Source organism: Gossypium hirsutum, chromosome D05 (assembly GCF_007990345.1).
Source record: "Gossypium hirsutum isolate 1008001.06 chromosome D05, Gossypium_hirsutum_v2.1, whole genome shotgun sequence".
NCBI lineage: Eukaryota > Viridiplantae > Streptophyta > Magnoliopsida > Malvales > Malvaceae > Gossypium > Gossypium hirsutum.
In genome coordinates, this window is record NC_053441.1 from 13,087,152 (window position 1) to 13,100,365 (window position 13,214).

Here is a 13,214-nt window from a genome sequence, read left to right on the forward strand (position 1 = left end):
ATGACATCTTCATCAATTCTGTCAAGGCAGGCTTGGCTTATAAACATGCAAGGAAGGAATGAGAGAAAAAAAAGGCCCAAGTCAAGGGTGGGGTCTAAGTTTTGAAGCTTATTGCGTCATAGAGTGTAGAGGGAAATAAAAACCCTCATGTGATCAACAGATAAAATAAGCTAATTAATAAAAAGAAAAGGAAAAATATCCTATAAAATAATAATGTGCATTCAATCAATATTATAAAACAGGTGGTGAATTGGCAACTGATAATATGGATACAGCTTCACACCCAAAATATTGATTGCTAAAAAAATGCCATATAAAACTCTCCCATTCAACCGCATTGAATCAATTATGAAAAGTTGCATTAAAGAAATCAATAATGAAAAGTATATAATAGCATTCATTCATGATCTGTCTCTCTCTCTCTCTCATGTATGATAAGGAAACTGTGTGAGAGTACTATACTAACAGTCTCAATCTTAAACAAATGTATAATCTTAATGGGTTAATTTAAAGATATAAACTAATGGGTGGAAATTGGAAACCCAAAAATGAAGGGGGAAAAACAAGGTTGCAGAAGCTCAATGAATGACGGCAAATCATTCTGAACAATAATGAGAAACTAAAAACTCACAGGACCTTGGAAGTTGATGAAACGTGCATCCTGTTTGCTGGGTAACTTCGCCCTTGATTGAATTTGCCCAAGAAATAAAGCAATAATAGACCCAGCAAGTAAATCTGAGTTCTGATCGGTACCATGCGTCAATAAATCAGGTGCATCAAAGACCCTAAACAATTTGCAAAGGTAAGCCTATCAAAGTATCCATGAAATTTTGACAAAAACAGGGTAAATTTATGGAAGAGACTTTAAAAGCTAAGTGCAGACTACATTTTATTGATAAAACTTCACATGTATATAACATAAAACATGAGATCTTCATACCTACAATATTCACATATAGAGGGATTATAGAATTAAAAAAAGACTACAAACTCAAAGCTCTTACAACATCATTCTAGTTGCAGGTGTGCACTCTTAAAAGCATATGCCTGAAATAAAAAAAAAACCAGCAGATGCATTTCGGTAATCAGCTGAAGCATAAAAGCTCAAACACCAGCAGTGAATTATCAACAAGCATGGACTGCCCTCACTGGTGATCCAAAGCAAGTTTTAGCTTTCAAACGATATTGCCCTGAGAATCAGCAACAACATGTAACAAAATTGTGGTCTGATTATCAGCTTTCCAAAAGCAAGCTATCACCTCTATCCCCTTGACCATGGTGCAGCTTTCCCTGAAATGAGCAAAATTGGATTTGAATTTCATAAGAGATGCATAACTAAAATTGTGATGCAAGCATATCCAAAACTAAAAACAGAATGAACAATGCCAGGCATATGCTAGTTTTGGGACACCACATGCGTTCCATGATGTTTTCTTGCAACTGAAGACGGAAACATAAATTATAATCATGCTTGCTTTCCCCTGTAATTTAATTAAAAAATTTTAACAATCAAAATGATCAAGAAAGAAAGTAATTCCAACACATTCATATGCATAAGCAAAAGACATCAAGAGTAATTTCGTCGCTCAGAACCTTTAAATTAAAAAAGGTATAACAGTGAATAAGTGAATCCCAAAACAATCTTCATACTGACATGAACAATTCGAACATCAAACAGTTTTCTAGCAAATTAATCAACATCTTCAAGTAAATCCAACAAATAAGAAACTTTTACCTTTACAGAACAGGAAGCAGGCATCAGAACGAGTTCATCTCCAGACAGTAAGTCCTTCTCTTAACCAGCATCTTAGCTGCAGTCCCATAAGGCTCTTCAAAAGCAGATGATAACCAAGAAGCATCCGAAACCTCTTTTTTCGAAGCAGATTGTTCACTAGGCCTGATAGCAACCAAAGTGGCACCTTGTAAAACAACCCCATCAGGCAAATCCAAATGAGGAGCATACCAAAGCCTCATATTCAGAGCCGGCACCAGCGTCCTTTTTGAAGCAGAAGAAGCTGATAATGGTTTCACTCTTAACTCCTCAAGCTGCTCACCGTTCATACAAAGCACCCCTTGTCCATCCGCATCGGTCAAAACCAAGCTATCCAGCGTCTTATGCTCTGCAATTATGGATTGAAGCAAATAATGCCTCGCTGATGCTGCGATTAACGAGCTAATAGTCCAAACAACCCTTAATTTCAAGCCTCCATTGGTATAAAACGACTCAGGGATACTCCCATTATCATCACCGTTGCCGACATTAGAACCGTTGTTGATGCAAAATCCATCGTTCCCATGCCCTGGTACTTGGAAATGCACATTGTTAAAAACAGAAGCAGCTCCGAGGATTACGCAGCTGTCAAGGGTTGATCCGAAATCGGCTCTCCATTTCAGCAGAACTCCGTCATCGATCCCTAACTCGCCGCCGGGCAATTCAATTCGGAGGAAACGAAGCTCGTTGAAATTTCTAAGCACTTGCGTCGGAGAATGATGGGTAACCCCACCTTGGTCCATTTCCCCATCCTCACCTCCGCCGAGACCGACAGATAAAGAGGAAGATGAAGAGGTATTGAGCGTTTTGTTGAGAGAGGGGCGTTCGGGGCCAAGGAATTGGCCCAAAGCTTGGAGGGGCTTGACAATGCCACCGAAAACGAGACGGAAGAGGGTGGAAAATGGACCGGCGGCACGTGATTTGACAGAGGAAGAAGGGGAACAATCGTCGTCTGAGATGACGCAATCGACACGAACGACGACGTTTTCAACTTGAGGGACGAGGGCGTGGAAACGACGCGAAACAACGCAGCATCGGCCAAGCGCTTTCACGTCGCCGATCATGTTGAAGACTAAAAGGAGAAGAGAATCGGGAAGACGGTCGAAGTGATCGATTGGTTCCGGGTGGGTTCCATGGATCGGATCTGAGTAAACCGAAGACATCAGGTTTTTTTTTTTTCCCGTTGAAGTATCCGTTCTACGGAATTCTAAAGAGGAAAAAAGGTGGGTTTGAGAGGGGAGAGAAATGGTTAATTGGGGGGAAACTGGAAAAAGCTGGTTGTTTTTAAGGGAAGGGAAAGGAAAGGTAGGGTGGAATTGGAAAGGGATGAAATTTGGGTGCCATGTCGTTGTTTGTGAGTTGAAGAGCGCTGGGAAAATTAATTTACAATAATAAATAATTCTTAAATCTTAATAATGACCTAATTTACCTACTCATTTCTTAAGATAGCTTATTCTTGCACTTCCACACTTTTTTTCCTTTTCACAATATATGGCAATACATACATTCATCTGTATATTTTGCATTTCAAAATATCCAAAATGTTTAACTGATAAAAAAGTTTGACATATGTTAATTTACCAGTTCAATTATAGTACCCCAGAAAATACCATGACTTAAAATTTAATAAAAAAAGTATTTATTAAGTGATTGGTATAGCAATTACGATCATGAGTTGAAATTCTTAACAATACAATCAATTTAAATAAAAGATGTGCAGTCAATTTAAAAGTTATAAACGTTTATGTTGCATCAGGTAATTTTTACTTCTATACACCCTCAACATATCACATATATATATATAAACGATTAATGTTTGATACGCTGACCATATGTATATTTTTTTATTTTATAAGTAGTTTTAAAAATTTATCAAGTGATTTATTTTTAATATTTTAATATAACCTCTTAACTCTGGTACTATGTGTAAAATCTAAAAATTCTACTCATCAATATAATTCCATACATAAAACGAAAATTAAAAGTCAAACACCAAATACGATTTGAGTTAATATATTATGTACAAGTAAAAGCAAGCACATGATGTAGGCATAATTTTTTTGGCGTTAAGTCACATCTCATGTGGTTTCTTGTTATGGGGTTAATGTGATTAAGGAAGCTTAATGAGTGGTTAATTCATTTAGCGACCCTGCTTTCGGTGCCATCTTCCAAATGTACCAATTAAGCATAAACGAACTCAAATTTGTTGGCAACCGTATTTCCTATATGTTCATTTAGTTTCTGGAAAAGAGTAAAGTTTGTGCAAAACATCCTTAATTCGAACGCATAAAAAATACATATATATATATATTTCTTACAAAGATGAAAAAGGAATATATGGCAAAAGAAGAATTACGTTTGGTATTGGTTGGAAGATATTTTGTTTTTTTCTTTGTTTTTTTTAAATATTATAATTAAACTAATTACAAAAACTAGACTATCCCCTCAACAGGGATGTCTCAGACAATAGTAAATTATATGTTCCATGCTGGACCAAACTGATCAAGTGATCAGCTTTTTTATTATCCTCGCTAAAAGTGTGTCTAATGTTCCACTGTCTAAATCGAAATAACATCTGATGGATCCTCCTAATTAACTTATAAGAGGTTTTGTTTTGACAAATAAATTTGGATCTTTTTTTTCTAACAATACATCTCAAGAAAAATAAATTTAACAAATGGTTGATTTAATTGATATTTGCATTTAATGCATTACTTTTATTGAATTCATTAAACATTAATGGAAGTTCTTTTCTTCCCCTATATTACATTCTGGTAAAAGATTATTCAATTATTACTTAATTATTAGTCACTTAACTTTAAAAAATTATAATTTAGTCACTAGCCTATTAATTTGGTAATGGATGTTAGATTTGGTTATTACTCACTATTCATCGTAAGATAAATTACACTTGAGATCATTTAGTTATTAGTAAGTTTATACTTTGGTAACTCAATTTTTTTAAAGAAAATGTTACAAGTTGGTCGTTAAACTATTCGAATGTTTTAGTGATTCAGGAACCTCCTTCATAGTTGTATTTCAGCATTCTCACCATTGTTCGACCTCCTCCTTCGATAAATGAACACATTGAATCAATTTTTTCCCTCCACTTTCAACTTCATGGTTTAATTTTTCTTAAAATGGTTGAAAACTCCACTGATTTAAACCCGAAACCCTAACGAAAAAGCTCGTCAATCTTCGTCCATCATCATTGGTCGTTTGACTCCAATATATTCTTTTCAGTGGCGAGGCTTTATCCTTGACCATTTGGATTGAACATTCATTGCCTAGAACACTTGAGCAACTCTTGGCTGAATCGAGTACGTTTGAGTTTCCTTTTTTATATTTTATTCCATTTTCTCTGATTTTATTCAGTCCCTTTTGCTTTTGTAGGTCATGTTTGAGGCTAACTGAAGTAGGAGATTTTCTTCCTTTTTTTTTTAAATTTTTCTTAGCATTTTTGTTTGTGTTGACTATAGTTGTGATGATATTTGGTTGCTAGTTCAAGGTAAGAGTGTGAATAACTTGATTGTGGATTATCTTGGGCTATGACTTTGGTCAAAAAGGAAATGAAGTTGGTAGGGTTAAAGGCGAGGCATGGGGTTGTCAATGGTTTTGTTAGGGTTTGGTGCTTGAGTTGTTGTTGATATTGTTTGAATTATTAGGTTAGAGAGTAATGGTGCAAAAATTGAGTAAGCAAAGTTTAAACTTATAAACTTACTAATAGTTTAATGACCAACTTATAACTTTTTAAAATTAAGTAATCAAAGTGTAAACTTGCTAATAGTTGAGTCACACTGGGTTGTAGCTTTACCTATTACATGTTTAATTAGAAATAAATGTTAATGCACTATTTGGTCTTTGAACTTAACAACTTTTCTCACATTGGTACTTAGATTTTTTTCACTTATAGTCTCGGAACTTGATAATTATTCTCAATTTAGTCTCAATTTGTGCCACGACATCACTCGGAATTTTTTGTAAAATAATTTTTATATTTTTGAATTTCATTTAGATTATATATATTAAAATTTCTATAAGATGACATAATATAATTTTAGTGTCATATCATCACACGTCAATGAAATCAAGTTCAATGATCAAATTTAAGAAAAATTACCTAGTTTCGGACTAATGTGAACAAAATAATTAAAAAATTTGAGAAAAAAATACCCAATTTAAAAAAAATTAAATTAAAGGATTAATGAGCATGGGCAGAAAAAGAAAAGAAAAGAAAAGAAAAACTATTATAAGTTGTGTTTTTGGCCCTAGTTATAATTATTATTTCCCTAGAGAAATTATTTTATGAACTCTACTTATCACATCATTCATGGCTCAATCAATTAAAATTAAATACATTATATTTTTCCCACATCATATGTACAGTTACTAGAGGAAGATCATTGATGATGTGAAAAAAATGCTATATTTATTTTTAATTAATAAAAACCATAAATAATATGATAAGGAAAGTTTATAAAATAAATTTTCCCATTCCAACTTAATCTACTTTTTAAGTACTCATCATTATGTTTAATAGGTCAACTATCTTTTTGGAATGTATAGTGAGCTTAGCCTCTAAAAATCTTCAAAAAATCAAGAATTTACCTATTCTTTACTTCACAAACAGATCATGCTCCAAATAACCCAAACAAACTCATAAACACGATTAAAGTCATTATTAATCAAGTAGAAATAATACTTTGGAATTTCTCAAACTCGAACTTAATTTACATTGATTTTGGGACAATTTTAAAAGTGTTGTCGATGATATTGGTGTGGCTTTAATTGCCTTACCACTAGTTTTAATGACAGCTTTAGAAGGTTATCTTAATTTCGATAAGTGTGGTACCACTTAAGCATAATTGTCATGCATGACTATGATAGATTATTAGGTAAATGATGTTACATTGTGCATTTTCCTATAATTAATGTCCCAATTTTATTAATAATTTGACAATGACAAGAGAGATGTATATATACTTCACTTGAAGCCAAATTTAAAGAAATGAAAAAAAAAATCAAAATCATGTATTATATGATAATAAGCTATTGATGTGGATGTTGGAGATTTCCTCTCTCTACTAGATAAACATGAATTAATAACAAAATACAATAATAATGGAAGTTGTATTGTTTCACTTGGCACCTTCTTAATCTTAGAAAAAATAATATTTGAACTAACTTTAAAATATCCTAAAAATATTTATGGGTATTTATTCTTTTTTTTTGGGGGGGGTTGGTTGTTAAAGATTCAGTTCTCTTCCAACTTAATAATGTTGATTTAATGCAAATAAGTAGAAATTATTGAATGATTAATTATAAAAATATGGAACCAATGAGTAGGGTTGGTGTGGTCCTTAGTAACCTCAGTAGCTATCATAAGTATGATGTAACAACTCAAAGGTAAATAGCAGGGCCAACATAAGATGGGAAACTAGATCTCCTATTTTGGGTTGAACCCTAAACATATGATGAGGGGATTGTTAGTTTTATAATTATAGCTTAGCCAATGACTAATTGAATGTTGATCCTAAAATGGTTCAGATTGTGACTTGCTGAGAAAGAAAGTTGGGTTTGTTTTTCATTAGGAAACCCAAAATCTTCAAGTATTTTTTTAATAATATTATATAATCAAAATTCCTTATCCCACAAGGCAGAAACTTCGATGTAACATATACATATATTATATTGTATTTGTAGGTGGATCAGAATTGAGAAGACTCAGTTTGATACTGGTAAATGGCATCATTGCTGTGAAATTATGTAGTGCAAGCATATTTGTTTGTTTACATGTTGCTCAAGTTTTAATGATGAAATCAGCAGGGATGTTACATCTTTCAAAGATGATTAACGAAGAAGATAAATGTTTAATATAGTTTATATGGCTGAAAATGGTAAGTATGTAATTTGGTACTTCTTGTGTAAAACCCATGAAATATGTGACAGCTTTGAAGGGGGGGATATTTTTTCTCAATTTTTTTGCTTTCTTCCAAGGTTTTTTTTTTTTTAAATTTCCTGGAAACTTAACTGCCAAAGGCTTTTAAGAGATTGACTTGCGAACCAGTTTCATGAATCATACTTATGGATCATGTGAAATTATGAGGCTTAATTAGGTATATCCATCATTCTCCCACCTTCATTTATGCCATTGTCAGCAAAACTCGATGTTAATTATGGTTGACATAGCCACAGATTGTTGGGGTGAAATTTGACAGTATGATCCGAGGCAATGTTTATAGCAATGCAATGAATGATATAGAAAATGATGAAAATTTATTCATAAGGAAACCAGACGGACCAGATCTAATCTCTCTCTAATGGTTCTCACCCTTATTCATATCCTTTGATTCAGTTACTCCAACCCCATTTTCCTCTTCACTACGAAAAGAAATTCATAAATCAGCAACGAAGTTAGCTACCCTATCAATTTCAATGCACCCTTTTTGCCCATTGGATCAGCCTTGGGCACTCTGCTTCAATGCTAAAGTTCACCATCAAAGTAAGGCTTTGCCAATAGCGTCAAGTTCTCTATGAACTCCATTTTCCCCTTTCCTTGTTCTTCCCCTTCGTTCATCCATATCTTCTTCCCACCACCATACCACTGCAACACAAGTCAAACACTAACACGAACCTTTTTATAAACAGGTTTGATTCAACAAGGAGTAGGCTCTTCTTTTTATAAACCCACTTCAACCCAATTATGAACTCATGCAGAAATGGGCCTGGTTTTGTCCTAAAAGATGAAGCCCATCTGTTAAACTTAAAAGAGCGTGTCCAAAGTCAAATCCAACAACATCAGTTAGCAAGAAGACAGAGTTGCTTTCATCGTGACATCTAAATGAAGCGTTACATTAATTTGGTTTAGTAATAAATGAATAGTGATGCAATGGTAAAACGTAAGTAGGAATTTTAAAGATAAAATTATTAAAAAATATAATTATAAATTATGAATATGGATAGATTTTTCTTGAAAGAATCAATTTTGAAATAGGACGTTTGTTTTCCGACAAATTACATCCATATGTTTGGTACGTGTATTGTCCTATTAATAACTCTGTCCATCACCGAAACTAGGGGCTGAATTCAGATTTTGAACCGAATGTATATCCATTTTTAAACATTTTATTTAAAAATAAAAAACTGGACTTATTTCTAAATGTGGGTTTAGATATCTAGTGGGCAGCTTAATTTATTCACAATGATAATAAGTATAATTTTAAAGTATATTCGAATTTCACAGACATCCTATTTTTATAAAAATTGTAATATTTTATGATAAATCATTTCACTTAATACTATTACTTTTTTAATAATAAAACTTGAATTCGTATAAAAATTTTACATGTACAACTTTATTTATGATATATAAAATATTTTTATTTCATTACAAAAAAATTATATTATTATATACAGTATTAATAAAAATAGAATATTATTATACTCAAAATCTTAAGTTAGATAACAAACAAAGTTGAATTTAGCCCATAAAACCTATTTCTGTCATTGTCTGTAATTAAAAGAGTGTTGAAACTCGGAAACAGATGCAAAACATCCATTATGGTCTTGAAAAAACCTGCATCCTACAAACCCTAAACAACAAATATTTTAATAAATGAGCTGTTTAAGTATGGTCTGCGTGTCATTTTGCAAAAACTTGAGCCAAACAATGAAATTGAAGTCTGGTTTGTCAAAACAAGTCGATACGTAAGCAAAATTAATGCAGTAATAGGTCTTCAACAGTGACAACCATCAAAGTTCATCATTTTGACGTTGAAACTACGTATACCACAAAATAGAATATATTTAATATGGAGATTCGTAAGATTGATTGTTCATCGTTAGGACGTGTGTTAATTAGAAGAGCAAAGGACCGGTTTCCCAAATGCATAAAAGTTTCAACCAAATAATCATTAGGTTATCTGTTGGAACATGTCTTCCTTTGTTTGATTCACAGTTGGAGTAGCATAGCAACCTCGTGGTTAGACTCCATTACCTCATCAACTTTAATCATTGTTATTCTTGTTGTTTCTCTTCACTAACTGGCATTTCATTTTATTGATAAGATTTCTCCCATTTTTATTTTTATTTTGCTAAAATTCTTTTTAAATAAATGACAAGTTCCAAACTCTATCTTGTTCAAGCCGGCCGAGATTAGATGGGTGATGGATGTGGGAGGCAGTTCAGAGCTTATTTTAGAACAAAATTATTTAAACATATACAATTAAAATGTTCAAAGTTGACGATAACTTATAGTGAAGCGATGAAATCATCGATCGATAAAAATCAACGATAAAGAAATGAAATGAAATGAAATGGTTCCACTTCATCAAAACGACAGCAAAGAGACAATTATAATCCATGACATGATCAATATAATACAATATAAAATATAAATATTCCACCACACATACGTCGTAACAAAATATTATAATTGAGCTGAAGAACCAAAGCTCTTTTCTATACATATATTTTGTTAGGTAAATTATTATTGTTATTATTTATAAATTTTAATAGGATTATTATTAAATGTAATTTAATAAAAATAATAAATAATTTAATTATATTTTAATATAATTATTTTTATAATAAAATATTTTAAATATTTTATTTTTATATTTTTTGAGTCTAAGTTTTAAAGGACTAATAAAAAATTTATTTTGTTTTGTTATTCCATTAAATGAGTATTACGTTCAACCAGATAAAAGAATAATTTACCATTCAATGAATAAGGAGGGGTGCTATCCCATTCTCCCAACGGTGTTGATATAACTCAAAATTAGAAAGAAAAAGTAGAGGCTATAATTTAGGTTGAGGAAGAGATTAATGAATGAGAAGAAGAATCTCTAGCTTTCTGCTTTTTAGACTTCATAATGATATTTATGTTACAAATATGGCACCAAGCAAGATTCTAAATCTATTGATGATGTTAAAAGGTGAGGGCAAAACCTAAAGTGCGTTTGTGTATCTTTTGAGCTTTCATTTTCTTACTAAAATGATGAGTTTTTCAAGAAAGTAATAGGAACCCGGATCTCTTGGCTATTGGCTTTATATCATTGGTGATTAAGAATGATTTGAATATTTAATTAATTTTCATTTAATCTATTGATTTTACTGAAATGGAGAAGGAAATACTTCATTAATTATGTTTTTTTCAAGTACAATTGATATTTCCCCTTTTATTATAGATGTGGAAATGACCTTTGGCAATAATATTTCTCCTCAATTATTTGATGTAAAGGATTTTGAACCCTATGCACGTCACGATCAAAGGGCTAAGTTTAAGTTAATTAAAAATAAACAAAACCCTACTAAGATTGGCCCTCTGCATGTTCTTACTTCTTGATATAAGACAACTGTACTTTTATTTAAGACTACAGCCAATTTTCATTTTAACATATTGATCTCCAATATCTCTTTTTAGAACATTTTCAGGGAAGCATACACCCTACAATTACTAGGTTAGGATCCCACATTGTTGAACTGATGGCCATCGATAATGTTTCATTTTGATTTTGTTCTAATTTGGCTCTGTTTCGATGCTGCACTACCTTTTGTTCTGTATTTCATATTTTTGTTTTTTTTCTTTAATTGGAGGTAAGAGATTACCAAAAATTTTATAGATAAATTCAGCTACATTTGAGTAGGCATGATAATGCAATTTCCACCTCAAAACTGGGAGTCTATAAAATCTATCCAAGAGGTTTCATTACAGTTAATTGAAAAGTCCTCATCACCCTACCACAAGAAGATTATTATATTTTATTTTCATCCAATGGCTTATAACTCATGTGAAACACAACATCCCAACAAATCTGTCCTTGATGTGTATATATATATAAAAATAAAACCATGCAATATGTAACTTGGGGTTAAGGGTTTTTTTCTAGACTGTTAGAGACGGTCCTAATTTCTTGCCAAGTAATTTCAAGGGCTTCAGACTCTATCAATTAATTATAGACAAAAAGTTAGGAGTAATTAGCTATATGATAATTACAATACTACAAAAAGAAGAAGAAGAGCACACCTTTAAAATTCTAATATAAATAATACTATTTAAGCAAAATCATTGTTGACGACGACTCAACTTATAATATTATCAAGAATAAGGATTTGGTATACATGCATCAATCATGTTTCTCCTTGCATTATTATTTTATACGTTGACATAATATGAATTATTATTCTATTCAATCATTTACCCTGAAATCCTTCATCAAAGTAACCGACCCCTCCTCTGAATAAAAGGAATTGGGGACTTCCCAAATTATTGATTTTTTTTAAAAATAAATTATTTTGTATATATGTAGCAAAATTATGATAGTTTTGTATGTCTCCTGCAGTTAGTGAAGTGCATGCAATAATGGAAAGTAATTGCATGGACGAACATGATTTAATTGAAGTATATGTAAATTTAGTGCTTTAATTTGTAGTTGGCCCTACTGGCATAACTTCTAATGTTTCATCCTGATTATTTGTTCCAGATTTGTTTTTTATATTTATCCAAAAGCTCAAAAGATTTTCGGATATATATTTTATTTCTTTAGACTTGAGATGATAATTTGTATTCTTAGCACCCCAAATTTTTATTTATGAAATTAGACATATAAATTATTCATTTGCACTATTTATGTATAATGGTGCTAGATAATGGGAATAAATATATACGGGTCGAATTTGAATGGGTAGGTAAAGGTTTTGATCCTTTTCAAATGGAAAATTTTTATTTAAGTTCTCTATAAAATAAAGAAAATTGCATTTAATCTTTTCAAAAAAAAAAGATGAAATAATAAATTAATACATTATAAAATTATGTTTCTCGGAATTTTATTATCCAATTCCGGTCTCCCTAAATAATTTTTTGGGCTCACTCTTTAATATATATACATGTTTTGGCATTTTGATATGTGATGTTCAGAGGCAGGTAGTTTTGGCTACCTAGCCACCCCAAAAAAAAAACAGTAAAATATTGATTTTTCTCTTGAAATTTTTAAAATGTTTTAATTAGGCCTTTCAATTTTTTTTTGAATATTTTTGTTTCTTTAGAAAATTTTTTATTAAACTTTCTTAAAATTTTTAAAAATTCTCATTAATATCACAGAAAATTTAATTACACTCCAAATTTGTTTTTTAAAAAATCTCATTAAACTAATAATTTTTTTAAAAATTTTATTAATCCTGAAAACTTATTCTATTAATAGAACAAAATTGATAACAATTTAGGAAGAAAATACTAGTAAGACTAGTGGTTTGATCTTCATTCCCAAGATAGGGATGTATTCAATCATGATAGTAACGCCGTACCAGACCAAATTATAAGGGAAAATTATTCCACTTTATGCCACCTAGATTTTGTACAATCTAATCGACTCGAAGATACAAGACATGCATGGCTAAAATGTAAGGAGTCCTTTTGAAAACGAAAATCGTTGAAAGGGAATTG

At 31.5% G+C, this 13,214-nt stretch overlaps 1 protein-coding gene across 2 annotated transcripts; it reads right to left on the reverse strand.

The window, feature by feature from the left end:
* Nucleotides 1–337: 337 nt before the first annotated feature.
* Nucleotides 338–3,294, reverse strand: LOC107905971 (F-box protein At5g46170). Of its 2 annotated transcripts, XR_001686641.2 has the most exons (3): nucleotides 1,736–3,294; nucleotides 1,005–1,290; nucleotides 338–785 (listed from the first exon to the last, which is right to left on the reverse strand). XR_001686641.2 is itself a non-coding variant. In XM_016832772.2 (2 exons), exon 1 carries the CDS (start codon nucleotides 2,932–2,934, stop codon nucleotides 1,759–1,761), a length of 1,176 nt encoding a protein of 391 aa, XP_016688261.2. In that variant the 5' UTR covers nucleotides 2,935–3,146; the 3' UTR covers nucleotides 338–1,290; nucleotides 1,736–1,758. The 2 variants fall into 2 exon arrangements, 1 of the variants encoding a protein (XP_016688261.2); XM_016832772.2 differs by having other exon boundaries at nucleotides 338–1,290; nucleotides 1,736–3,146.
* Between the last annotated feature and the right edge of the window lie 9,920 nt (nucleotides 3,295–13,214).

Excerpts from the sequence above, each read along its gene's own strand:
- LOC107905971 (XM_016832772.2), bottom strand. The coding sequence starts at position 2,934 with ATGTCTTCGGTTTACTCAGATCCGATCCATGGAACCCACCCGGAACCA.